This window comes from Squalius cephalus (genome assembly GCF_949319135.1).
Source record: "Squalius cephalus genome assembly, chromosome: 23".
NCBI classification, from domain to species: domain Eukaryota; kingdom Metazoa; phylum Chordata; class Actinopteri; order Cypriniformes; family Leuciscidae; genus Squalius; species Squalius cephalus.
The window spans coordinates 6,201,684-6,229,241 of NC_137144.1; the positions used below are offsets into that span (position 1 = coordinate 6,201,684).

Here is a 27,558-nt window from a genome sequence, read left to right on the forward strand (position 1 = left end):
TATTTTATGTGTATACAATTCAAAAGCCAAAATAAGAACCAGTTTTATATTTTGTCTGTTGACATTGACACTGCACTCTTAGGCCTGCCTAAAACATAGTCTACATAGATATATGGAAACAGATGCCCAAAACAGCACAATTCATAACATAAAACAAATACATGTTCTATGCTCAGTAATGCCACAAGGGGCTCTATCATTGTTTTTCTATCGTCAAAATGAAAAGTGTCTCATGTTTTCTATAAAAGCTGAGTTTACAGTGCATCCGGAAAGTTTTCACAGCGCTTCACTTTTTCCACATTTTGTTATGTTTCAGCCTTATTCCAAAATGGATTAAATTAATAATTTTCCTCAAAATTCTACAAACAATACCCCATAATGACAACGTGAAAGAAGTTTGTTTGAAATCTTTGCAAAATTAAGCGCTGTGAATACTTTCCGAATGCACTATATGTTAATGTTTACTAAGCAATGTAGTATCTACTGTATATGTGTTAATATGGTCAAAGTAAAAGTGTGTTTATTGACATTTTACAGTAAATTCGAATGTGGTTCATCTAACACATTTTCACAACAGTTTCTAACTATTTTAATTTGTTGCATCTTCGTATGATTTGTACATCCCCATTTGTGTACTTTTCATATGATCTGCTCTCACCCCACTGGGCAGCAGGTTCAGGGATGGGGTTGGGCATGAAGCTTCATACTTAATTAATTTATTCAAATCGCACATTTTCATATGAATCACATCACATCATATGAACTTGTATGAACTTGCATATTCGTAAAATAGAAATAGTAAGTCAGAAATTCAAAGTTCTCTCATGACAATCTAGATGGCTCAGGCTGATTGGTCCTTAACTCAATCTGCATGCAGTCACATCATTTTCAGTAGGGCACAGCTGATTGGTTCCTGCTGGATCAGTAGCCAATGAGCTCGCTGCTCAAAATTTAAACACTGGTCAACATTGGCTGTAGCAGTTGCAATGCGCTTTCAGAAACCCTCCTCCTACCCCAGCTCCACCACTATAGATCTGCTATGGGTAATTCATGTACGGTATATTGTACAGCAGCAGCATGTTACTTACTTGCTCACAGCAATGTGTCGTGTATGTATTGGCAGTACCAATACTTGATCTGCAGCAGCAGCCGCAATAACGTCTCAGGTTACGTCTGTAACCCTAGTTCCCTGAGTAGGGAATGAGACGCTGCGTCAATGACGCTTTGGGAACGCGCATGATTGCGTCTGAAGCACATGTGTCAACTAGTCCAGTGGCGAGAATGAGCGTGACAAGCGAGAGCGGAGCGTGCGAAGCGGCAGCCTCTCACAATGCTCACAATCAGCCCTCTCGAAGGCTGACAGAGCATGCTCCGCTCCCAAACACATCACACAAAGTTCGTGTGTATCTCCACCTGTGCACACAACTTGTAAGACTGTTTGGACGCCATAATATCTTAGATTGAGCTGTATATATATTGTGACAGACAACAATAAATAAGACAGACAGTTTGTACCACAGAGCGCTTCCTGAGGCACAGAAGTTAGCGCTGGTCAGTCCAGATGTGCTTTTATCCTTTCCTGGTCATGACGTCACCCGCCCGTGACGCTCATGCTCGCCATTGGACTAGTTGACACATGTGCTTCAGACGCAATCACGCAGGGGCGTTCCCAAAGTGTCATCGACGCAGCACGAGTTCCCTCGAAAGATTGTCATATCCATCACCATACCAAACACTCAGAGTTTTCATGACAGAACTATCCTTTTTAAAAGTGCAGACCTCATCCAAACTAAATTAAGATAAACATAAAAAAAAAAAAACTATAAATATTGAAAGAGACATCGCTTTCACTTTTACCATTTTTTTTCTCAAATGAAGTGGAGTCTGTTTTAAATTCAGTGAGGACTCTTCTGCCTGACAGTACAGCGGTGTGAAACTGCAGGCCTTTCTAGCTGTCAGAAACCCACATTTCACTGCTGTTTGACAGGAGAAAGAGAGATAGACTGTTTGTTTGTGTGGAAAAAGAGAGAAAGACTTTGTGCTAAAATATGGCCATTTTGTTCATGGGTATATGCACATTATTGATTATTCTGTTGATCTAATTCTCTTACATCCTATAGGAAATGGTGGTATGGATGGATGTGAAATGTATAAATAAAAAACACTTTATATTAGGTATCTCTTTAACTACTATGTACTTACAGTCAAACTAAAATGTTTGGAACAATTGTTGTAAACAGAAAACATGTGGTTAGTCATATATTAACTATTAAGTACTATGGTTTTTGTTCAATTGAGTATGTACCATAGCAATAGTAGTATTTTACTAACAAACATAAACGTTTGAGTCTTTCATAGTGATATTGAATATAATATTGAATACTGAATAAAGAAACGTATTTGTGTGTTTGAGAGAGTGAAATCCCTTGTTTCCACTATTCTCCTGTGACTGCTCATCTGCCATTTAACACATTTCCTGTAGCGTCTGAATGTCCATCATAACATCAGGAGGCAGCACATAATGAGACACAGAAAGATGAGCACTTGAGTGGCATCATATAAGTTGTATAAGCATGGAATTATCTTTTCCATTTTCCAGCCTGACGTCCACTTATAATGTTAGTCAAGGTTCCTCTACCAAACACAGTAACAAATAATGTTCCATGACTATTTTCCACCCTGATCTTTACAATCAAACACTGTTTTTGCCACTGTAACTTTAAAATGTAAATGTGGATGGTCATATGAGCTCATGGTTTTGATGTCATAATCATGAATATTTCATGAGTCATTTCTTACAGTTTACTTTCAATAGTTGCACTAAATGGACATTACTGTATGGCACAAAGTACTGTACATCTATATTATTAGAATCAAATGAAAAAAATAATTTTCTGGCCCCTTTAAAAATATTAAATTGATTCTTAGTTACAGTATTATATTTTTTTAACTGTGTTTTTATGTGTTGTACAGAGTGATGAACAGGATGGACCTGAGGAAGACACTAGGAGTATCACAGCATCTTCAGTTATGGTATGTCAATCTCTTCCATCTTTAAAAAACAAATAAATTAAAATAAAATAATATAATACATATAAAATGTACATCTAGTTCAATCATAAACTCTAGATGGCACAGGCTGATAGGTCCTTTGCATGCAATTTGCAAACAATCACACTAATACCACATGGCACAAGCTGATTGGCTTCTGCTAATTCTACAGCCAATGAGATTATTTTCTCAACATTTGAATAGTCGGGTTCAGTGTTCGTTGTTACTCTGAAGCTCTCACTCAGATCCATCTGTATAGATCTGCTATTAGATATTTGTATGTATATTTATTCAGCAGCAGCAGCAAATCTTAAATGCTTACCTTAGCGTGTCTGTGTATCTATTGGCAGTAGCAAGCCCAACAAAAGCAGAAGCAGTGTAGCAGATCTAGTCCGCCATGACCATATATGTTTATTTCTTTATTTAGACAGCTCCATAATATTAATTATTTTTAGTAGACACTTTTATCCAACAGTAAAATACAAATGACGAACACTACAAACAGTAGATGTATGTAGAATCTTCAAATGTGGTTGTTACATCGTATTGCATCATGCTGTATTTTATATAACGCTGCATGAACTGTTATTATCATAAATCGATAAACCATACCACACAGTGTTTGGAGGAGAGGATTGAGTTCTATTTCAGGCAATTTTGCACATTTCTCAAACCATTTCCTGGCAGAGTATAGAAACAGTCTTCTCCCAGAACCGCATGCAGGCGTTTGAAGGACAGCCCCCTCAGTGAATGCTTGGGTTTTTTAATTATCGTAGAGGTGACACCTCTTCCCCAAGCATCTCTCACCTGAGCTGTAAACAGGGCTGTGAACTTTGCCGTCAGCGGCACGACCCTGAGTGTCATTGATGAAGGGAAAAGCTCATTAATACAAACTCAGCGAGAGACAACACAACACGGCCAACAGAGAAACCCTTAAATTGCCCATATAGCCAACTTCTGATGTGTTTTTACAGCACTTCAGAAAGATAGTGTTTCATGTTAGTGAGTATGACAATCTTACAGAAATGTCAGACATGTGTAATATTATTGATTGCTGTACTGTTTTTTTTTTTTTTTTCACATTTGTGATGTTATTTTGTGTTTACACATTCAAGGATTAGCAATCATGCAAATTCTGGCGAGCACAACCTAGGACATGAGCACCCGGGACCCAGTGTCCAAGTCTAGGTCTGGAGTCCAAGTCTAGGTCGGAGAACCTCACAAATGTGTAAGGAGAAGACCAGCCCACCGCATAACAAACTTTTAGGGATATCCCTGACAACAAGGCTTTGGAAGCCACCATACTTCTAGTTGCATGAGCTCTGACAGCCATAGGTGAAGTTTGTCTACACGCCTCTTATGCAAGAGAAATGGCCTCGATTATTCACTTGCTCTTCCTTCACTTGGTTGCTGTGGTTTATTGTCTAGGTGACCCAAAGCACATGAACAATTGATCATACTTTTGCCACAGGGCAGCTTTTTGGACATAAACATCCAGTGCCCTGACTGGGCAAGTTTAGCTTCTCCTGGTCTAGCGTCCAAAAGGCAGGAGGGCAAAAGGCCAGCAACACTATAGATCGCACCACATTAGTGGGGACCTTAAAGGGACATGGTGAGGTTTGGTGCAGTAGTCGGTTACATCACAGTACATCAGATTTCACTTATTACATGAAGATAGTAAGGAAAGATGACTGACAGGACGATGTTTGAGGATTTGGTGTGCAACAGATTGACAAATATCTTATCTTGTAAAATGTGTGGTAAATACCGCTGACTCCTGTATATGTGATGGCGAATTTGAAAGTAAAAGTGAAAAGTGAGTGCACATTTAAAAGCGATTTAAATACCCTGCATATTAATAGCAGCTCCCTGGTATCCGCAAATGATATACAATATTCAGTAATTACCCAACTATATAATTGAGAATGCAAAAATATTGAAATATATTTTTTTCCTCCCTTTAGAGGCTCCGTAGAATGCGTAATTTCCTTTCAGAACATAGTATTTGGTTTCAGGCACATCACTAATAGAAAAGCTTTCACCATGCCAGGTGCAAACTCCAAACACAAAGGGGCAAATGACAGGGCCTGAAGGTCTCCTAGGCCCTGTCCCAAATGGCTCACTTCATATGCACTTTCGGTCTTCTGGACTTACAAATGTCTCCGTTAAGTCCTTAAGTCCACTGAGAGACCAGAGTTTAAGAAATTGGCCCCCTCAGAGGCTAAACCCACAGTTTCCACAATTCTGGGTGGGGAGTAAATTTGTGCTCAATGCCTGTGACAGAAGGTCCCTCCTGATGGGAATCTCCCACAGAGAGCCGTTGAGGAAGGAAGTCAGGTCCAAAAACCATAGTCGGGCCGGACAGAAAGAGGCTTTTCATATTTGATAAAACCCTATCTGGAACTCCCGGGAGATCTGGAGAAAGGTGAGATCGGGGGAAAGGTGTAAAGATGCAGCCTTGGCCACGTCTGCACCATGGCATCCAATCCTAGTTACGGATGGATGTGTGAGGGAGTTTGGCCACTTCCGCCTGGCCAAACTCCCTCCAAATCATTTTCACCACCTTGGGGTAGAGTCTCCATTCCCCGGGCCTCAGCCCCTGCTTTCACAGAATGTCTGATTCAGGTTCTCAGGGATGTACACCGGCCTCAGTGAGAGCAGCTTGACCTGGGCCCACAGGAGGATCTGGTATGGCAATTTGCTAATGGGGCACGAGCATTTGATGTTTTATGCAAGTGACCACCGATGTGTTGTCTGTCCGGACAAGCAAATGTTGACCCTTGAGGTCTTGAAGGAAATGTTTCAAAGCCAGAACAACAGCCATAATTTCCAGGCATTTTATTTGCCACAAGAAATGATGACCCTCTAGAATCACTCCCCAGCCCGCGAGGGCTGTCATAAGCACTCCCCCGTCTGTCAAAAGCACCCATCAACACGCAACCCTGGGACAAGAACCAAGGCTTCTTCCACATAACCATGGTTCGAAGGCACTTGCACGTAACCTTGATCATGCGAAACGGGTTGCCCCTTGGGGGAAGACCTCTTGGTCCTGAGCCACCACTGCAAAGTTCTCATGTATGGCAGGCCAAAAGGTATTACACTGGATGCAGCTACCATCAGACCTAACAGTCTTTAAAACTGTTTGACAGTGGCCTAGCTTTATCTTGTTTATGGCTGAAAGGATTGATTCAATATGAGCAGGTGGCAGACTACTAATTGATTTGCTCTGATTGAGCCAGAATCAATCAATCATTGATAAAGGTCAGTACGCGAATGCCTTGGGGTCGCAACAGGGCCAGAGCTGCATCTACGCTTTCCGTGAAGTTACGGATGACAATGCTAGACAGAAAGGAAGAACTCTATACTGGTAAGCTTTGCCCCCAAAAAGCGCCCCTGAGGAACTTCCTGTGTCAAGAAAGGATGGATATATTGAAGTATACATCCTTAAGATCTATCATAACAAACCAGTCTTTGGATCTGATTTGAGTCACGATTAGTTTCAAAATTAACATCTTGAACTTGAATGTTTTTAACATGCGATTCAGCTGACACAGATCTAGAATTGGACGTAACCCCCCATCCTTTTTCAGAACGATAAAGTACCAGCTGTAGAACTCGGACTCTCCCCCGGGAGGAGGAACAAATTCTTTGGGCACCTTCCTCAAAAGAGCTATGACTTCTTGTTCTATTACCAGAGCCTTCCTGGGACCTACCACTGTGGGCAGGATCCTGTTGAACCGAGGCGGATGAGAACCAAACTAAGTTCTGTAGCCTCTTTCTATAGTCTGCAGGACGCACTGTCTTCGAGTAGTCAGCTTGGCACCCTGAAGTGGAAGACGGCAGGGAACAACTGAACTGGCTTCTCTAAAGCCCTCCTCTGAGAGGGCGAGTCTCCCAGTGCTGCAACATCTTCAGGCGGACACTGAGACCTGAACACACTAGAAACCACTGTGCCCCTGAAGCACCAGAGGTGGCAGGAAAAGCAGGCACCGGATGATGAATATAAAAGCCATTTCACCCCGGAGGGTGCCACATGTGTCAAGACCTCTTAGCCAAAGCCTTTTTGGAAATAATGATGATATGTTCTACCCCTAGATAGCTTTGTGTGAGAGTGATGCCCCAACCCCCTTTTTTTTGGGGGGGGTGGGGGGCAGGTTTGGGGCTATGGAGGCGACACTCTGTTTCTGTACATCCTATACGAGAAGCTCATAGATGGCAGGGACTGCTGAGAGCAGAGCTTGGCGAGGGAGATACCTCTGGAATGCCACCGCTTGCTTCTTTGCCTCCTGAAACCTCTTGAAGACTAAAGTGACAGCGTCGCCAAAAAGGCCCAGATAGATTTAACCAAAGATGCCTCTCCGTGGCCACCAGGGCTGCTAAAGATCGACAGATGACTCTGGCTGTCTCCTTGGTGGCCCGGAGAGACAAATCTGTTGCCCGGGCACTGTACTTTAATAGCATCTGGGCCCACCCCCACGCTTTCATCCAAGTCTCTAAGCAGATCAGCCTCAGTCCATGCTTGCAAGATGGACATAGTATGAAGACATGCACCAGCCTGACCTGCTGCTGCATACTCTTTACCCACCAAGGCCAATGATGTTCTGCATTTATTTTATACTTTTATATTTTAGATCATGTTGGTTTGAAATCACGTGAAGGTGAGTAAAATAGGACTGAAATTTTTGAAAGTCCAAAGTATACTTTGCTGTTTACTCATACTCTAATGTATACTTACAGTACATGTGATGTAAATTTCATCATCAGCATTATGCGTTTACTGTACTTGCACAGCCTGATATTTCTAAACGTTTGCTCAGCTCGCACATATGCCTTGAATTTTTTGCACTAATTAGTTGGTCCAAAAGGTGGCAACACGGTCTGGGCCATTGTTTCACGGTCGAAAAAGCAACAAAAGAAACAGAACAGCGCTTTTGTGAGTGGGTTCAAAGATGCATGCAATTTTATTTTTTAAGAGTGGAAAGACATTTTCATTGGTCACAACAGTGCAGAGAAATGCAGACAATAGAAAAGGACGAAACTTTCTAGTTTGCATGAGTCGACCGCTTGTGTTCACACAAGCTATCAAATGGAGTATACTTAAAAAGGCTTTGCATTAAGTTTTATACATACGCTAAGTATTTGTGTCAAAAGGAAGTGTACTTTGAGCTTGAGTTAATGGGCAAATCTCTGTCTTCAGGCTTTCATCATCAAGCAATACAGAAAATCAAATACAGAGCATTTACGATTTATGCCCATGAATTTTGAGACCACATAATAAACTACTCCATAAACTTGTTTCTGGGAGCATTTCTTTCAAAATAGATGTTAGAAGGCAACAGTGCCATAAACAACCAAAGACATTAATTTCAGAATAAACGAGGGGAGTTTGTCTCTTGTAAACTTTCATTTTAACTTTGCTGTAAACTTTATTGGCCGGGTACCAACTGGCCTGCCAATTACGGCTCCTTTCTCTTGTTAATTTTATGTTGGGGTGATAAATTCTCAGCAGGGCTCAAGTCCTGACCTCAACCTTACCTACTTCGTTCATGAAGAAAACCCCATAAGTACACCCTGTTTGAGGCAGCAGATTGTTGAAGGCATCGCAAAATATGTCACAGAGAACCAATTTGTTTATGTGGTCTTAAGTTTTTTAACGGTGTAGATACACCCACACTCTGCTTTTTTTGTATTTTATTTTTTAAATATGTAAGAAACAAAGAATTGTTGGCAAAAAAATAGCTAGTTTCTAGCCTTCTAGTTTAGCTAAACTAAGGTAATGAATCAGTAGCTGACTCATATCACTTAGTGTATGTAGCATAAGCTACAGCATGTTTCTCCTCCATCCCTGGTGTCCACACAAAGGGCACAAAACTTGCTGATATGGTATCTGCTCTCCCGGCGAGCGGGACACTGACCTAGCTGTCTCATTCTGTCAATGCTAACAGAGTGAGCGTCCCAGCTCGGCCATATCCATGTTAGCATTCACTGTCTGAACAGCACCTTCAGTGAGATCACGCTGGGATGAGTTCACCAGGCCGTTGGGTTTGGTGTGCCAGCACGGTACTTCACATGTTCAAGAGTAGACCTGACTCACCTCCAGCTCACTTGTGATTTAGCATATTGTTATTGTTAGCAGAAAATATTGCTTTTTTTTTTACCCAACCCACATATAGGTGAACTAAAACATTCGCGTTTCATGCAGAACATGCATATAATGTTAAATGTCTTGAACCTTTGCTCTAGTCTTGGTGTCAAAACATATACATGTGCACAAGACATGGGCATGTTGAGTAGGGTTTTGTTGACCGTTACTCGTAAAAATACACTATTTAAGAGATTAACATGAAGTTCTGTTGATGCATGTTACCATTTAAAGGTTTCTGATATTATTGAAATTTTTTACTTTGGAAATACACAGTTGTTAAAGCGAAAACCAGGTCAAATTGGCCTATCATTGGTGTGTGGCGATGACGTAATAGTCAGGCTCCACATTCTTTGACATGTAAATCTTCTCCAGTCCATTTCTTCTGTTCAGTCCGTCGAGGTCAGACGTCCGCAAATAAAAACACGAACACACTGGAGCCGCTTTATTCGCTGTTATTCTAATTGATTACGCTGTTATTCTAATTGAAAGAGACACTGTTTTTTTCATGATTAATAATGTAAAGCTGCTGCTTTAAAGCAATATATTGAATATATTGAGTACTGAGTTGGCCAAATACATAAGTGTAAATGTTAAACATTTAAACTATCAGACAAATCATTTTTTAATACATTTTAATAAAGTGTTAATAAATGCCACTGTGTGCCATCACAACTTAAATTATTTAATTTTAACATTTGATAGGATACAATATGCATTCAGAAATGGTAACAGGGTTGAAAATAACAGGGTTGTCTGGGTTACAGTTTACACCAAAAATCATGACAACTACAAGGTTCTTATTAGAAAGATAAGTTTAAAATGATATTTACAATTATCTGCTTTAATTATCAAATGTTTACTATACAAAATCATAGTAACAGGGTTGGCATTTCAGGATCGTTCTCTACTGACAAATATAACAAACCATTAGTGACCGGTTTCACGGACAAGGCTTAAGTTTAGTCCCAGACTAAAATGCATGTTTGAGCTGTTTTAACTGAAAGCAACTTGCACTGATTTATCTTAAAATATATCACTGCCATTGTTTTGTCTCAAGATAGAGATCGGTGATGTTTTTTCTAAGGCATGTTTATAAAAGCTTCTTAAATGTCCTAATTGAACAAAGTGCTAATCCTGGCTTAATCTAAGCCCTGTCTGTGAAACCAGGGTTGATTGAAGTGATCAAAAGAGGAGACTTTTGCTTCTTCATGAATTCATTCCCTGAAAGTATACAAATATTTAATATGGAATAGTTTATTACTTCAAATTGCATAAAATTATGGTGGTAACAAGGTGGATGCATAATGTGGAGGGACATATTTGAAATCTTTGTTAATAATAAATGATCAACTGCAGTCTAAAAAAATAAACTGCAAGTGCTGTCAGTGGGTGAAATTCTTAGTGAATTCCCCTCTTCATATTCTAGATTGGATAGGCATTTTATAATCGTATTTATGAAATATAATTGCGTTTAATGGCTGTTTTAACATGGTTTTCCAGTAATAATGGCCTCTTTGAGACTTGAGGCTTGTAAACCTGAACAAGTTGCTGAAAAAAACAACTAAATAAACACCTGGAGCGGGAAAACGGAGCTCTGACATCTGATCTGTCTGAGAGCGAGACTTCAGAGCTTTCATGTGTCCGTAAGGGCTGAGGTAAGACAGGCAGTCTTGGAGAGATATCTCGCAATGTCCATCACTGCAGCAGTTAGTCTTCATCAATCATCTCGCTGTTTGTTGACCATAGCAACAGGATGTCACAGTTATTTTTATAGATCTTGTTATTGGGGTCTCCCCTCTCACAGCAGGAATTTCCTCAGCACAAGGCATCATGGGATGTGCATCTGAGTGTGCTTGTGACGTATTTGCAGGGACCATCTTTGTTCTCCCTTGGCTTGAGTTTCCAGCAATTATTATGATCAAATAAGTAAGTCATAGCATTTTGAGAATGTTAAATGGTCCTATGATGCCTAGCAATGCTATGCACAACATTTTAATGGCACACTTTAGATTGTGGCGTATCTGGTTGCTTTCTAATGAGCTGTCTTTAATTAGCAGCTTATGTTATCTGGCATTGGGTGTTGCTAGCAAACAGATGAATGGAGCTCACATCAGTGTTTTCTCGTCTGGAGACGCAGCTGAAGTTTAAGAGTCAAGGTCACGCAGACCCCTCGCCTTCATCTGTCAGCTCCTTTTGATCTGCAGACGCTTTCCTCCGTCTTTCTGCACGCTCTGCCTTTAACGCGGGGTCAGAGGTCACAGTGGGGCAAGGCCACAGGATCCTAGCCTCTGCCAAAAACCTCCTTTTCCTCTTCTAGTTTTCCTTTCTTTCTTTGTTTGTTTCTAATATAACCCTGTGAAGTATTTGTTTTTTTTAGGGTTCAGATCTATATTCCCTTTATCAGATACATATGTCAATATACACGCTCGGCCCCTTGCTCTAATCGGCAGCCCCTCAGTTGCCATGTTGAATTAATGTTTTGAACAGAAATGCAATAATGTCAGGACCTTCACGGTGGGGGTTTCAATTTGTCATATCATAAACAGGTGCTAAACAGAAGGATTAGTGGTGTTGCGATCCACGGTCTTCCCTCGGATCCTGTTATCTGGGTATTGGATCCCTGACGCGTTCTGTCAGATTGAACAACGGGGCCCTTGTGCTGGCCACGGGCATCAGCAGGGCCCCAGACTTGGTCACAGGTCATTGATCAGTGTGACAAGAAACTCTGTCTGGTTCTGTTTAGAGGGAGGCTGCCTGGAACCGACCTTAGATTAGAAATGAAGAAAGGTCAAAACTAGAAGGAGTATTATAACTGACTTTATAGTACAGGAATGGCAGTCAGATGCTTTGGAATGGAACACTAGTGTACTGCCTATTATTACATACTGCAAAGTATGAACAATATGCTACTCTTTTTAAAAAAAAATATTTAGGAACTTCCCATTTCGTCCCAATTGTATGCCATTTTATAGTACAAAGAGTCTGAGAAGTGTATTATTAACACTTAAAAATTCCAATAAGAAAAAATAGTGACCTTCAAATTCCCGTATGATATACTTATTTAGTCAGGGGGAAGAAAAGTGTCTCAGCTTTCCTCACAAGCAGAAGGAGAGGGGCTATCAGACTCTAATGCTGGATGATAAAATAACCTTATAAAAAATGTATACACTAGACATAATGCATAGTATATGTGGATAGTATGTATAGTACATAATTTGGGAGACAACTATTGTCTGTGAATTAATGTGCAATTATAAACATTTTAAATAGCAGTATGCTTGTTGACATGAATTCAGCGAGTGGTGTCTAGTTTTTTAGTACTTTACTGCGAGGTAAGTACCAGTGAACTTTCTTTAAACAGTCTGTGATAAGCTTAGATAGCTTATCACAGACTGTTTAAAGAAAGTTCACTGGTACTTACCAAGGAACATATAATAAAGAAAAATAGTTATTTACAAGCAAGATTTTTTTGCTTGACCAAATGGTACTCAAACCAATCAATTAATCTTAACTACTAAAAAAGGCGTAGTATGTGAATAATACAGATTACTATATTTTTTCAATTAAGATAAGACATTAAGTAAAGTTAACTAAAAAGTGTTAGTTAGAATCACTTGTATTTTACAGTGTGTGAACTCATTTTCTCAGTCTTTATGGCTTGTTTCCATATCTTGTTTGCAGTCACTGTTTCATCGGGTACAGATGGAGCCCATCGAGAGGGAGTGGCTGCGGTGTGCGGCGCTGGGAAACGTAACGACCCTGTACCTGCTTCTGCAACAGGACCCCACACTCCTCTCCAAAAAGGTGAGTCTGCACAATTGCGTTTTACTTGTAAAAATGCAAATGTTTCTATAATGTAACTAAAAATCATGATTTAATATTCTGTGTATGGTGCCAGTACTACCATTTCGTGATGACCAGTAATTTGTGTAGCAACTGGAGGATTGCAGCGGTTGTGTTTCCTCTATTGTAAGGGTCAAGCTAATTAGGATGAGGATTACGTTACTGCATAGAACCAGAGAGTGTCTCTTTTGAAGATTTAGGGCAGGATGAAAAGACTCAGACAGGAACGGATTGTTGTTTGACCAGGAGCGTTTTGCTGCCTGATAGTGTTAGGGGAACAGAGAGGGTCTTCTTTAAAGGTGAAGAGAAAAGAAAAGAAAACACACTGACGACTTCCAGATATTGTTTGTCCCCTGGATGCAAGCGCAGCCTGTACTGGCTTAACTTCAGAAGCCTTTGGCCCCAAGGCTGTGTATTCTGCCACTTACACACACTTCCGAAACAAGGGAGATGGCTGGACACAGAAAACGGAGAAGGGGGAAAAGAAGGAAGGTGGTAGACTTGTGTCTGGTTGTAAATCATCACATATGTGCCTGGCAGCAGCAGCGGTTGGCGGCTCTACGGGAGGGAGGCCCAAAGCAGCAGCACTTATTAAATTTCCATGAAGTTTAGTGAATTTACACGGCGGAGAGGATGACAGGGAACGGCTGGCGCTGCTAGATGCTTGCAGGGTTGCTGTAGAGCAACTGACAAGAACATTTACCACCTCCGTAGCTACTGCTAATGCTAATAGATTCTTATTTTACTCTACTGTTACCAGATATTAATGGATCATTCACAGAAAACGGTGTCATTTGTGACCTGAAAATGTATTTGGAAAAAAAAAATATATATATATTTTTTAATATTTTATAAAAAAATATAATATTATTATTAATATAATTATTTTCAAAAGACATTTTGTCAACCTTGTTATATTTAAAATGCTCTGGATTGAAGATCAGTGCAAAAATATCTAATTACCGCCTTAACTAACAATTATAATTGCACCATGCCACATTACAATCAATATTCTTGTCCTTAGGGCCATACAAATATTTTTAATAAACCACTGTTTTTTTTTTTTCTCATAACAGAATTGACTATTGAGCATTGAATATAAATGCTGAGTTTGACAAGGCCAATATACTGTAAGTGTGTAATGAAAAACTAAACTTACTGACCCTTGTTTGAACCTTGAGGTTAAAAAAAAAAAAGTGACTCATTTAAATACACTGTAAATATGCTAAAAATCTCAAACAATTATTTTTACAGTTATAAATACACCACATAATTGGGCTGACATTGAAAAAAAAAAAAAAAAAAACCCTGCCTTTTCTTGAAAATAAAGTTTTAGAAATATTTTTTTCTGGCAAAACTCAACTAATTTCACTGTAAATTCACTGAATGCCAGTGCCCAGTTGCATAAAGCACCTTAAGTGTAATTTTCCCTTAAGAATGCCCATAAGTTTTCCTTAAGGAAAACCTTAAGCTTAAGGGTGTCGCAAAAAATAACCCTTAAGGGTTTCTTTAGGTGAAACGTCATACACCCTAAGAATTTCCCTTAAATATCTATTTTTCCCTTAAGTAAAACCTCATTGGTTCTTATGCTTGCACGCACGTTTGAGCTTCCGAAACAGCCTGAATCATATGGATCACTTTTATGTCTTTCAATAAATTGACAGAAATGATGAGCAAATATTAAAAATATCTTTATTTGTTTCTAAATATGAATGAAAGTCTTATGGGTTTAGACCGACATGAGAGTGAGTATGACGACAGAATTTTCAATTTTGAATAAACGATCTATTTGAGTTTCTGTCTCATCTGGTCCTTCTCTTTCATATTTGGCTCCTTTTCGAAAGGGAACTCGCACTGTGTCGATTTGACGCTATGGGGAAGGCTTCCGCATGACCAGCAACAGGCTATGACATCACTACTAGTGCGACCCAGAAGTCAAGTCAAGTCACCTTTATTTATATAGCGCTTTTTTCAAAGCAGCTTCACAGTGATACCATGAAAATAATACAACAAAGTTTGTTTCTATAAGAAAATTGCGTCATCGTCCACCGGATAATTAATCAATAATTTTGTTGAATATTAAATGTCCCCAACTAAGCAAGCCAAAAGCCACGGCAACAGTGGCAAGGAACCAAAACTCCATCAGGTGACAGAATGGAGAAAAAAACCTTGGGCCAACGAGCAACCAGTGTATGATTATGATCCAGGCAGCATTACAGATCAGAAGTCAGATTGGATCAGAACATTCAGAATATTAATCCAGTTCCATCTGGTTGGAAGTCGGAGTCATCACGCCGGTATGGAGACGAGTTTGTTGAGGATCAGTGCCGATGGCTGTCGTGTCGATGAGGCCTTCACAGGGCTGATGAGGTGGCACTTCAGGGATACGTCATGGATGGGTCCAGGTGCAGGTCCACCATCTGATCTGGATCCGGCCGGGATCCGGCTGACTTCAGTAAACAGGAGGGACTGGTTGACACTTCAGGACTGCGTTGTCATCGTGTCCAGGCGCAGGTCCTTCATCAGATCTGGATACGGCCTGAATCCGGTGGACTGCGGTAAACCTCGGGATAAACAGAGAGACTAAAATTAGCATAGACACCATCCTTCTTATGATGTAACAAGTACATCAGGATTTATGGGGAGTGTTCCCGGTTCCGGCTGACCTAAACTATGCAGCCTAACATTGAATTATTGAAGTCTATAATGTGTTATGTGTATGCTAGGCCAAAGAGTTATGTTTTTAGTCTAGATTTGAACCGACAGAGTGTATCTGCTTCCCGGACAATGTTAGGAAGATTGTTCCAAAGTTGTGGTGCTAAATAGGAAAAGGATCTACCGCCAGCAGTTGATTTTGATATTCTAGGTATTATCAACTGGCCGGAATTTTGAGATCGCAATAGACGTGAAGGACTATAATGCGTTAAGAGCTCGCTCAAGTACTGTGGAACTAAACCATTTAGTGCTTTGTAAGTGATCAGCAATATTTTAAAATGTATACAATGTTTAATAGGGAGCCAATGCAGTGTTGACAGAACCGGGCTAATATGGCCATAGATGGTCAAGATTGGTATCAAAGAGCACACCCAGGTTCCTAACCGACGATGAAGACTTGACAGAGCAGCCATCAAGTGTTAGACAGTATTCTAGGTTATTACGTGAGGAAGTTTTTTGTCCAATAATTAGAAGCTCTGTTTTTTCAGAATTAAGTAGTAGGAAATTGCTAGTCATACAGTTTTTTATATCCGCTATGCATTCCGTTAATTTTGTGAATTGGTAAGTTTCGTCAGGGTGTGAAGAAATATAGAGCTGAGTATCATCAGCATAACAGTGAAAACTAATGCCATGCTTCCTAATGATATCTCCCAAGGGTAGCATGTACAGAGTGAATAGCAACGGTCCTAGTACTGAGCCTTGTGGTACGCCATACTGAACTTGTGATCGATAAGACATCTCCTCATTTACTGCTACTGCTGATAATGGTCATATAAGTATAATTTAAACCATGATAATGCAATTCCACTAATGCCAACATAATTTTCGAGTCTATTTAAAAGAATGTTGTGGTCGATAGTGTCAAATGCAGCACTAATATCGAGTAACACTAATAGAGAGATACAACCATGATCTGATGATAAGAGCAAATCATTGGTGACTCTAATGATACTGTAGTAGACGGTTGCATAGTTATAATTTTCTCCCTGATATTATCAATCTTATAAGTGAAGAAGTTCATAAAGTCATTACTGCTGTGCTGCTTGGAAACTTCTGAGCTTGAAGCTTTATTTTTCGTTAGTTTAGCCTCTGTTTCAAATAAATACCTAGGGTTTTGTTTATTTTCTTCTAGTAGGGTTGACAACATAAGCAGATCTAGCGGCTTATAAGGCCTCTCTGTATGCAATCGAGCTCTCTTTCCATGAAATGTGAAATACCTCTAGTTTTGTTTTCTTCCAGTTTCGCTCCATTTTTCTGGCTGCTCTCTTAAGGGCCTGAGTGTGCTCGTTGTACCACGTCATTGATCTATTTTCTTTAATCTTCTTTAATCGCAATGGAGCAACTGTGTCTAAAGTGATGGAAAAGAGAGAGTTAAAAGTTTCTGTCGCAATATCGAGTTCTTCTAAGCTATCTGGGATACTGAGATGATGAAACTGATCAGGAAGATTATTAATAAAGCAATCTTTAGTGGCAGAAGTTATAGGTTAAGAATGTCTTTAAATGCCAATCCCAATGCATCTTTTTCGTTATCTACATGTATATTAAAACCACCAACAATTAGGACTTTATCTGCAGCCAGTACTAACTCTGATAGAAAGTCAGCAAATTCTTTGATAAAGTCTGTATGGTGCCCTGGTGCCCTGTATAAAGTAGCCAGCACAAATCTCAAATGTGATTTATCATTTACACTATATATTGTTACATTAAGCACCAACACTTCAAAATAATTATATTTGAAACTAGACTTCTTAGTAATTCTGAAAATATTACTGTAAATTACAGCAACACCTCCCCTTTTGCCTTTCAGACAAGGTTCATGTATATAACAGTAATCTTGCAGGGTGGACTCATTTAAAGTCATGTAATCGTTTGGTTTTAGCCAGGTTTCTGTCAACACAGCACATCTAGGTTATAGTCTGTAATCATATCATTAACAATAAGTGCTTTTGAAGTAAGGGATCGAATATTCAGCAACCCAAGCTTTATCATTTGCTCATTTGTATTATCTCTATTTTTTATTTGTTGAACATCAATTACATACCCTTAGATGGGTTTGGATGTTTTTTGTATGTCCTAATTTGGGAACAGACACAGTCTCTATATGATGATATCTAGGTGAAAGAGTCTCTATGTGATGGGATTTATCTGACCTTGGTGACGTGAAACGACTGGCAGGCGGTCGGTTGGCAGACGGTCGGTTTAGCCAGTCTGTCTGCTTCCTGACCTGAGCCCCAATTCATGTTTGAGCTCTAAGACTATGTGCCATATTACTAGAGAGAAGAGCAGCACCATCCCAGGAGGGATGAATACCATCTCTTTTCAACAGGTCAGGTCTGCCCCAAAAACTTTTCCAATTGTCAATAAATTCTATATTATTTTGCGGACACCACTTAGACAACCAGCCATTGAGTGAGGACAATCTACTAAGTATCTCATCACTCCTGCGAACAGGAAGGGGGCCACAGCAAATAACAGTGCCTGACATCGTACTTGCGAGTTCACACACCTCTTTAACGTTAATTTTAGTGATCTCCGAATGGTGGAGTCGAACATCATTAGTGCCGACGTATATAAGGGCAGCCTGGAGAACATGTCAACAACTTTTTCGACTTCAGGGACTGTTTTGTTTGTACGCTTCAACCTGAAACTTCAAAAAGGTAATCATGGCTTGTGTAAAAAGCTTCAGAAAGTGTGTGCTTAGATATTTGATACTTGATAACACACAACTTGTGCATTTATTGTTTGGGCTCAGAGCACACACAATCAGTTCCTGAGGGATCTGCTTGTGCCACTATGTGTTCCCTTTCGAGGGAACTCGAACTGCGTCGATGACAACACTTTGGGGAACGTCCCCCAGTGTAGCGCCTCTGAAGCATGAATGAAACTAAGCCAGTCATGATTGGTGTTGCGTCATGACGTAGTGTGTGACGGCATACACGGAAGCTACGAAGGGACGCCGGCACACAACAGTGTTTGCTTTCTGTTCTTCAGCAAGCGCTCTCTGTCGTGTGTTGTCATATTTGGTGTTGTCTGTCCACTGTTGCAAGCATTTATATATATATATAACTGCCAATATACGTATATATTTATATTTATATATATTATTTATACGTATATATATTTATCATAAAAGACAAAAAATGGCGAGTCAACAATACAAGCGGTGTGTGCATCCCTGCCCTTGTTTCATCACGGGTGGGGACACACACCTATTGTGTGTTCATTGTTTGGGAGCGCATAGGGATTATCGCGGATGCCTGCGATAATTAATGCGATATGGCTCAGCTTGTCAGTGAACTACGGCTCTGTGTAGTAAATGCCGCTCCATTTGAAAGCAGGTGATGGTGATTTACTACTAATCAAGGAACCGGCTTTACTGATGAGATGCGCATAACAATGTATGCGGTATATCGCCCAGCCCTAACTAGCACTCAGTTTTGGTGTGCCTGTAATAAATCACACATTTAAAAATCAAATAGAATTGACAATAAAATGAATGGCACATTTCACATTACCCACTAAACAGAGTTAAATCTATAGGAATTTTATAGCATGTTAATTATATCAGTAGCAAATCATAGCCCACAAATGGCATTGTTTTCTGCAAATGTCCCTTTTCATAAAATCTGTTTATAATTGTGTTTTTAAAACATAGTGTTTTTCTCAAGATATCAACAAAAATGCAAACATTGTTTATTGTTCTTTCCACTAGTTTTCAAAGTCAATCGGATTTCACAATCTTTAGTTGCATCTTCCATTTCTCTTGGTTAGGGTGGATGTGGTCCAGCGGGATTCTGTTTCAGTTCAGTGCAAGTTTGTGGACCTGCTCCCACAAGAGAGGACACTTCATGTGTCCACAAGCATGCTAGCGCTGATAACAGCAAAATGTTCTTTTGTGTAAGTGATGCTAACTTAGACAACAACAGGACATTTCCAAAGAGCACGCAAGGTTTTCTTCTGTACCCAACAATACATTTTTCAAACAAGGAACTGGTTCAAATGCATCTTCATTGTCTTTGAAGATAAGATGGGACATTCTCATCAGATCGGACTTCAGATGTGGCAGTCAAAGATGGACATTTTCAGTGGACCTTTTTGCTCATCCAGTCCCCCCAGGTCAACAGTAATGGCCAATGCTCTTAACCAGGATCAGATAAAAGCGATAGTGTTGATGGGATAGACTGCATCTTATGTGGCCATCACGATTGAGAGACAAAAACTCATAGGAAAGGTTAATCTCAGGCCCTTATCAATCAATTACATTTGGCTTTGTGGAATTAATGGCATGGCTAGAATTGCTTGGCAGAATTGAAAAGGGTTTGTGGGCTGAACTTGGCATTGGTGTCTCTAGGGGAAATGAAACTCTTTGTGTTTGAAGCATCACAGCCAAATGGTTCAAACCTCTCTCATAGACGCAGATACTGAGCAAGATAACAGCTTTTCAAATTAATTAGTGCCTCCTCATTCCCAATCAAACGGTTACCTTGAGTCCCTCGTGAATCTTTGCAGGAAACGGCACTCTATTGAATTGCAATGTGTGACTTTGTGCGATACATCCTTTGACCATGTTTGATTTATGCGTCTGTGATGTCTACAATCTCATTACATTCATTTCCTACTTCTTTTCATGTCTGCAGGACTTTGTCACCGTAAGTATGACTCTACCTATACCCCTTCATCCCTGTCCCCTTCGCTTCTACTGCATGCCACTAGAAAGAAGTCATGCAAACCCATTCATCTTTTTATCCCTCTTTTCGTGTCATTTTTAGTTTTACTCTTTCTATCTGTTGTCCGTAATTATGCTCAAGTGTTGTTTCAGGAAGATCATCAACTGTAATGTGAGGCTAAAATAAAAATGGCAAAACTTCCAACTAAACTACAAATTTCAGTAGTGTGACAGTAATTGTTTTCAAAACAGAGTAGATATTCCAGTATTCAAAACAGAGTAGGTATTCCAAAGTAGTGGGGTAACATGACTAAATTGTATTGGGAATGCAGTTTTACGGTCAAGTGAATGGCTAAAATATCCACCCACAAATGCCCAGATATTTATTTATTATTATCAGCTCCAATTAATTCACTTAAATAGTTGACCTGGGGTGTGTTTCCCATACAACGACATAATTCGCTGCCTAACTACCATAGTACAATGCATCGTTGAAGAAATTGTTTGTGTTGTCACAAATTTGTCACTAAAACATGTTGGTTAATGATGTCATGCAGGTGGAGTGGTGGAGTAATAACTTATTTTAATTAATCTGCTTGAGATCTAATAAATGACAGATTTTTGCCAGACATGACATCTGAGAAGGCTCGTTCTTACATACTAGAGCACGCACGCACATGCACACTCTTCAAAAACGGTGTTTTAAATCTCTTGACAAACTTAGAGATGTAATGTTCGTTGGAACTATATGGTTTCGGGAAACACCAACTCATTGAACTATGCTGATAACAACGGAACTTGCAACCATAGTTGGCTATCTATGCTTTTGGGAAACGCAACCCTGATCTCACAAAATGTTGTTTAGTATTTTACGACTTTGCAATTTAATACAAATTTGTACAATGTGTAAACATACAATTTGTGATAAAATAAATATAAACATGAAGCAACCCTGAATATAACCCTCAGTGGGGCGCGAGTAGATTGTACGAAAACGTACAAATGACATTGTAAGAATTCATAGGAATTTGCCACCAAATTGCCAAAACGTATAATAGTTAGGAAGTGTCATGCAACTGTGTTGAAAATAGTCAATTTAAATGAACCGCTTTATAAAAAACAACAACGATTCACAGAGCCTCATTGATCCCTGTGTGGAATTTGATATCTTCTTCTTAGAGGAGGGGGGGGGGGGAGCATTGTAGTAATCAAGCCTAGAAATGGGGGGGGGGGGGGGGGTGTTTGGATGAATGGTATGTATGAGATGCCCACTGGTCAGTTGCATCCATCGCAATGCTGTTGTTTACTAGAATATGACACCAGGGAAATCAGATTTGCAAACAATAACATCCAAGGGCTTGATAATCTTCTTAAGAGAAGTTAATGAAGGGGGGTGGAAATGAGAAGGGGTTGTCCGTAGCCAGGTTGGACACTGATCTTAGGGCGATCGAATAACAAGGGAAGATGAGACCAGGATCTGGGGATTAAGCTGAGGAGATCCCAGAGGAATCAAATGAGAGTTTAGCCTTTAGACTCACAATTTCTCAGCTTAGAGCCAACAAACCCCCAAAACTTCAAAAAAGGCGAGGCTTTGAAATGGGAGTAGGTGTCCATAATCCCCTCTGTGGATGCTAATCTATGTACCTAGATTTGGTCCTTCCCTTAGCCTGAGCTTCACAACAATGCTCCTCTCCTCTTGGGCTGCTCAACTTTAGCCTTGTGATGTGTTGATGAAGGTGGAATGGATTAGTTGAGTAGCTGTTCTCTTTAGAGTAGTTCTTTCATTAGATCTCATTAGCTCTCTTGACTAGAATGTAAAGGAAACTTGCTTAGAGTCCATTGTACAGTATTTCATTAGCATCTGAACAATGTTTGATCCATGTTGTCTTCAATCACTTCAATGACCTCACTGGATTTCCAGGGGGTAAGTATGCTCTCTAAGAGTTGTTTTTGGTTATATATCAAGTTTATTAGAAGTGTTTGCTAAGGCAAGCATTCCCATAGTAAAGGAGTGACCTTAGTTATATCTAGGGACCAGAATATCACAGAGACTTTCGGGTGGGCTCTTTTGACTTCAACCGCACAGATTACTCTAGTAACCACATAGCAACATGCTAAAAACTTCTTAGAACACCTTAGTAACCACACAGAGACCACCCACAATACCCAAACACAGGGTCAAACTTTTAAATGCCAAGGACCCCCAAATATGATGATCCCCTTGCTAAGAAATCCCATTTGTTTAATATTGGGGCAGATATGAAAAAAAGTCTTACTGTTAAAATACATTTAGCTTTTTTTCCCTCTCACCTTTTCCACAATTTGAAAATACATTATTGTTGCGATATTTGAATGCACATATTCTTTATCTATTTTTCTTATACTCTTTTATATTTCAAACAAACAGAATTGATTTCATTCTTACAGCACTGACAAACAGTAATGCTATGTGCATATATCACAGCTTTTCATTGATCTTTATTAATTCAAGTTACATTAAAAGGGTTTGTCCACATTTTCAAGAGCACAATCAAATAATGAGAAGAAGCCAGTGTTACTATATGAAAACATGGTCATGGTGGTTTACACCTTTAGGCATCTTCATGCAGGAGTTCAGCACTCTTGTTCAACATTAATAATTGCTATGATGAGGTATTTAATTCATGCTAATTTGTGTGTCTGGTATGCAAATCTCTCTATACGCACAGGCAGCCGAATGATCATTGTGTGTAATTATAGTGTAATGACACGGCAATTATTAGTTTAACAAACAGGCAGCGCTCCAGCCGCCTCGAGGCGGACATGGACCTCTCCGCAGCTCTCAGCCAATAGGAATGGAGGATTGAGCTACTGTGGTATAAAAGGATTAAACTCATGCTTAAGTTTTAGGATAAGGAAGGCTCTTTACATCTTTTCATTGGCCTTTTGTGTGTTTACAAAACAATTTCACAGTGTTGCAGCGTAAATGTGGTTGAAATTTAACAATTTTGTGAGGTGAGAGGGTGCATAATGTAAAATATAGGCTACATTAAAAAGTCAGAAATGTTCTCTTTCCTTCTTAATTCTCAGCTCATGATTTGTGAGAGCCGACAGAGGACTTGTTCTCATCTGTGTTTTTGATGAAAAAGACCTAACTGAACTGTTTTTCTGTTTACTACAGTGTAAAAAGTGATCAGTTGACTTAACTTAAAAAGTGAGGAAACCCGTAAATAAACTTCATTGTGCAATTGAAAAAAAATAAGTTATGTGAACTTGACAATTCCAAGTTGCCCTGACAAGTTAAAGTTACTGAAACAAAAGATGTGTTGTGATCACTTTTTATTTTAAGTTGGACTAACCTAATTTTATTAAATTGCAATTACTTAAAAATGTCAATCTACTTAGCTTAAAACTAACAAGTTTATCTGAGTTCTGTCTACTCACTTAAATTGAGGAAACCCATTGCCTTAAAAAAATAAGTAACCACAACTTGAATATGTGTACTTATAATTCACTTGTGACTATTGTGATCTAATCTCATTTTATTAATTTCTTTTAAAGTCTACACAAAAATGATGAAGGTTAAATACTCCAAGGCACTCATGTGTTGAAGTAAAAAGCCTTTAATTAACTGGGTTAAATCATTAAACAATTTTTAAAAGTGTAGATCTAGGCGTTTCGGCTACCTTTAAGGCAGCATCTTAACCGAAATTGAAGCTTTACACACTTGGTGTCAAAATAATGCTCCTAACTCAAAATGCACATTTTGATACGCAACACTTGATACGCAAATATGCACAATATAATACATAAGACATACACAAATATTGAGTAAAATATTACAAACAAGCTATTTTTACACATTTCGGTTCTGCTTCGTTGGCTGTCTTGGATTGGGTTTTCCCACAGAACTTGTCTCAGTGCTTTCTGGGATTTTAGGCATCATTCGAAAACTGTGTCATATCCATTGTGAAAAAGAAGTGCCCTCAATAATATTGAATTCACACTTAATGTACTTCAAATCTTAAAAGTATATATTTTTAAAAACTGTACTAGCAGATAATATAATATTAATAAAATAACAGGCCACTTAAGTGCTCTTAAAGACTTCCATGACTATGAGCCAGTCCAAATACCTACACGTGCAGTTTTTGCACTTGACCACTTGTCTACATACATGACGTACTGTATCTCCGGAGTTTGGTCAGAGTGTTCACGTGGGTGTGAAGACTGCAAATGTTTTGAGATTTTTGTATAACCGATGGGTCACACTTAATAACTGGGCGATTGTGGTGCTTCTTTTTTAAAACAATTTACAAAGTACATATAATGTTACTAATAACACTAAATATGTTTTACAAACAAATGATATGTAACATCTAATTAATTTACATTACACCGAAAAGTTTTCCTAGTTATGAAACATGATGAATGACGGATATACTCTTTGCCACAAAGACCTCTCCGAAGAGATAGTGTGGATTTAGTGTGTGTCAATGCACTGTGGCATTTTACAGACCTGGACAGTCTTGAGCACTTACTTCCTGCCGCGTGTCCACACGTGAGGGTATTTGGACAGGCCCTTTGTTTCTTAACACACTTAAGTAGGCTTGCAAAATGTTTTTTTTCAATAGTCAAATTAAAACTTTTACTGCTATTATGTTTTAATAATCTTTTGCTGTATTTTAAATAATTACACGATTGTACTTAAGTCCTTGAAGTACTTTAAAAACTTAAACTATTATACATTTTAATTTAATTGCAATTAACATGCAAATTAAGTGTCTGAAAACCTTACATTTATATACAGTATATATATATTTAGACAAACCTTATTATTTATACATATATTGTTTTAAAGTATATTATTTCTGCAATAATACCTTAAAAAAAGTATGAGAAATTTCACTAGGAAATTTGAATTTGGTGTTAAATTCTGCATTATGCTATGCTAACATTATGCTACTTTTCTGTAGACTGTTCAGTGGATGATTTAAATATAATGAATGAAACATTTTTTATAATTTCTTTTCTTAATACAGTATATTTATAAGCCACTTTTCTCTTGCATCATCTGCCATCTTCGATTGTGCTTTACCGGTGCATTCTGGGATTGCTTTTTCCACAAAGACATGGTGATGCTGTCTTAGAATTTTCTTAGAAGGCACCACAATGTTCATCATGAGTGTGCCGATGCTGTCTTAAAATCCTGCCTTCATAGGCATTTTGCTAGGTTTTGGATCAAAACATTGGTCTTCTAATTCAGTGGTTCTTGTCGGTCTCGACTCAAAAATCGGTTGCCGGTCTCTTCTAGAATGGTTGCAGACAAAAGGGAAAAATTATTCTAAATGCAAATAATAAAATGTGACTAGCCATATAATTTTGCATAGGTAGGATAGAAAAAATAAAAAGGGTTGTAAATTGGAGGAGAAAACTATTTGTTATCATTAAATTATAACTAGTAAATCGTCATTTATGCGTCATAATGTGAATCTTCCTATTTAGTTTACATTGCATTAATAAATGTGCATATTGGAGCCTGGTAATATAAAAAAAGCACATTTTGTTTTGCTTTTCTTTTATACAATAAACAATCTTTCTATTGTGTTGGGTCGCCACTTGATGGTTAATGTAATATCTGGGTCCTAAAGCAAAACCCTTTGAGAACAACCCCTTCAATTCCCTTTCAATTCTATCTGAAATTGAAAATATTCAAAGCTTTCAGTATTATCAAACCTCAAATTTGAGTGATAAGGTCATAACAGATCTGTGTGTTTGTGTGTGTGTGTGTCACTGCTCTCCCTGTGCAATAATTCAGTGTTGTCCCAGCAGTCATTGTAAGAGGCTGTTAATGTTGCTCTTTTGTGTGGGGCTATGGCTGTTTTTAAACAGCTCCATATGGTGACAAGCATCAGGCTTTGAGTGAGAGTGTGTGTGTGTGAGGGTCTGCTCTCACCCTCTCCATTGAGCCTGACCACAGAGGAGCACTATAAGCTGTCCTTTCACACCGCCAATAAAAGACAGAGCCTCCATCTGGCACACACTAAACTAAACCTCTCTCTCTCTCTCACACACACACACACACACACCCGGGTTTTGCCCCACACATTAGAATTACGCTGCTTCTTATGCTCGTCTTGATCAAACTGGGGGATTACAAATCTTTTGTTATAGAGTTTTTATGTATGTATTTATTTTTTATTTTACTTCTGATGTAGTTGATAAACACGTGGATTTTACATATTTAGACACTTTTATTCTTAATTATTATTCATGTTTTGTTTTTCTATGTTTTGTTTGAAAAGCTGTATTTAATAAATCGTTTTTTTTTTTTAAATACAGAAAGTTCATTATCATATCCATACGTTTTTACCCCATTTTATTGACCATCAACTGTAAATAACTTTGAAAAGTAACAATGCTCCCCACAAGTCTCGTGATTTTATGTATCCTTCATGTGCGTAGAAAAGAAGTGCAGTGCGATTCAGAAATGAATTTTAGCACTTTGGTTAGTTTATTCAAATGTCTTAGAAATCACCTAATTTTATCTGTGTGTCATATCCCTTGTGGAAAAGAAATGCCTTTAATTGTACTGATTGTATATTTAAAAAAAACTGTACTTGCAGATATGAATAAAATAAAAGGACACTTAAGTACACTTAAAGAGAGTACACTTTCATGACTGTTTCACACTTAAGAACAATTAAAAAAAAATAGTGAACTTTGAAATAATGTAAAATTGAAGTTTGACTGTAAAATGCATTTTAAATCATTATATTTAATAATTTAATAATCTTTTGTCATGCTTTAAACACTTATTTTGATGTGTTGACAAACATACTAAAGCACACTTGATTATCATTAAATTTTAATAAATGTTTATAATTGTAGTGTGTTATTCGATATTACATTTAAAGTTAATACATTACACACTATTGGATGAGAACTGAGCTGGACGACGACATTGTTTTCTGCAGAACTGCTTTATAGATGAAATTAACTCATTTAGTAATTGATGATCTGTCCCTCCATAGACAGCAATTTAAATACCACTTTCAAGGTCCAGAAAGGTAGTAAAGACATTGTTAAAATAGTCCATGTGTCTCCAGTGGTTCAAGCTTAATGTTATGAAGCGACGAGAGAATACTTTTTGTGCGCA

General features: G+C 38.7%; 1 protein-coding gene across 4 annotated transcripts in view; it reads left to right on the forward strand.

Moving 5' to 3' along the window:
* LOC307151419 (uncharacterized protein) overlaps positions 1-27,558 on the forward strand; it is a 100,008-nt gene that overhangs the window by 31,994 nt on the left and 40,456 nt on the right. For 2 of the 4 annotated variants that reach the window (XM_079859423.1, XM_079859424.1), the window contains exons 5-6: positions 2,974-3,033; positions 12,878-13,000. In XM_079859423.1, the coding sequence (XP_079715549.1) occupies positions 2,974-3,033; positions 12,878-13,000 (183 nt within the window). Of the gene's footprint in view, positions 1-2,973; positions 3,034-12,877; positions 13,028-27,558 lie in introns of all 4 variants that reach the window. The other 2 variants (XM_079859421.1, XM_079859422.1) reach the window with 2 other exon arrangements.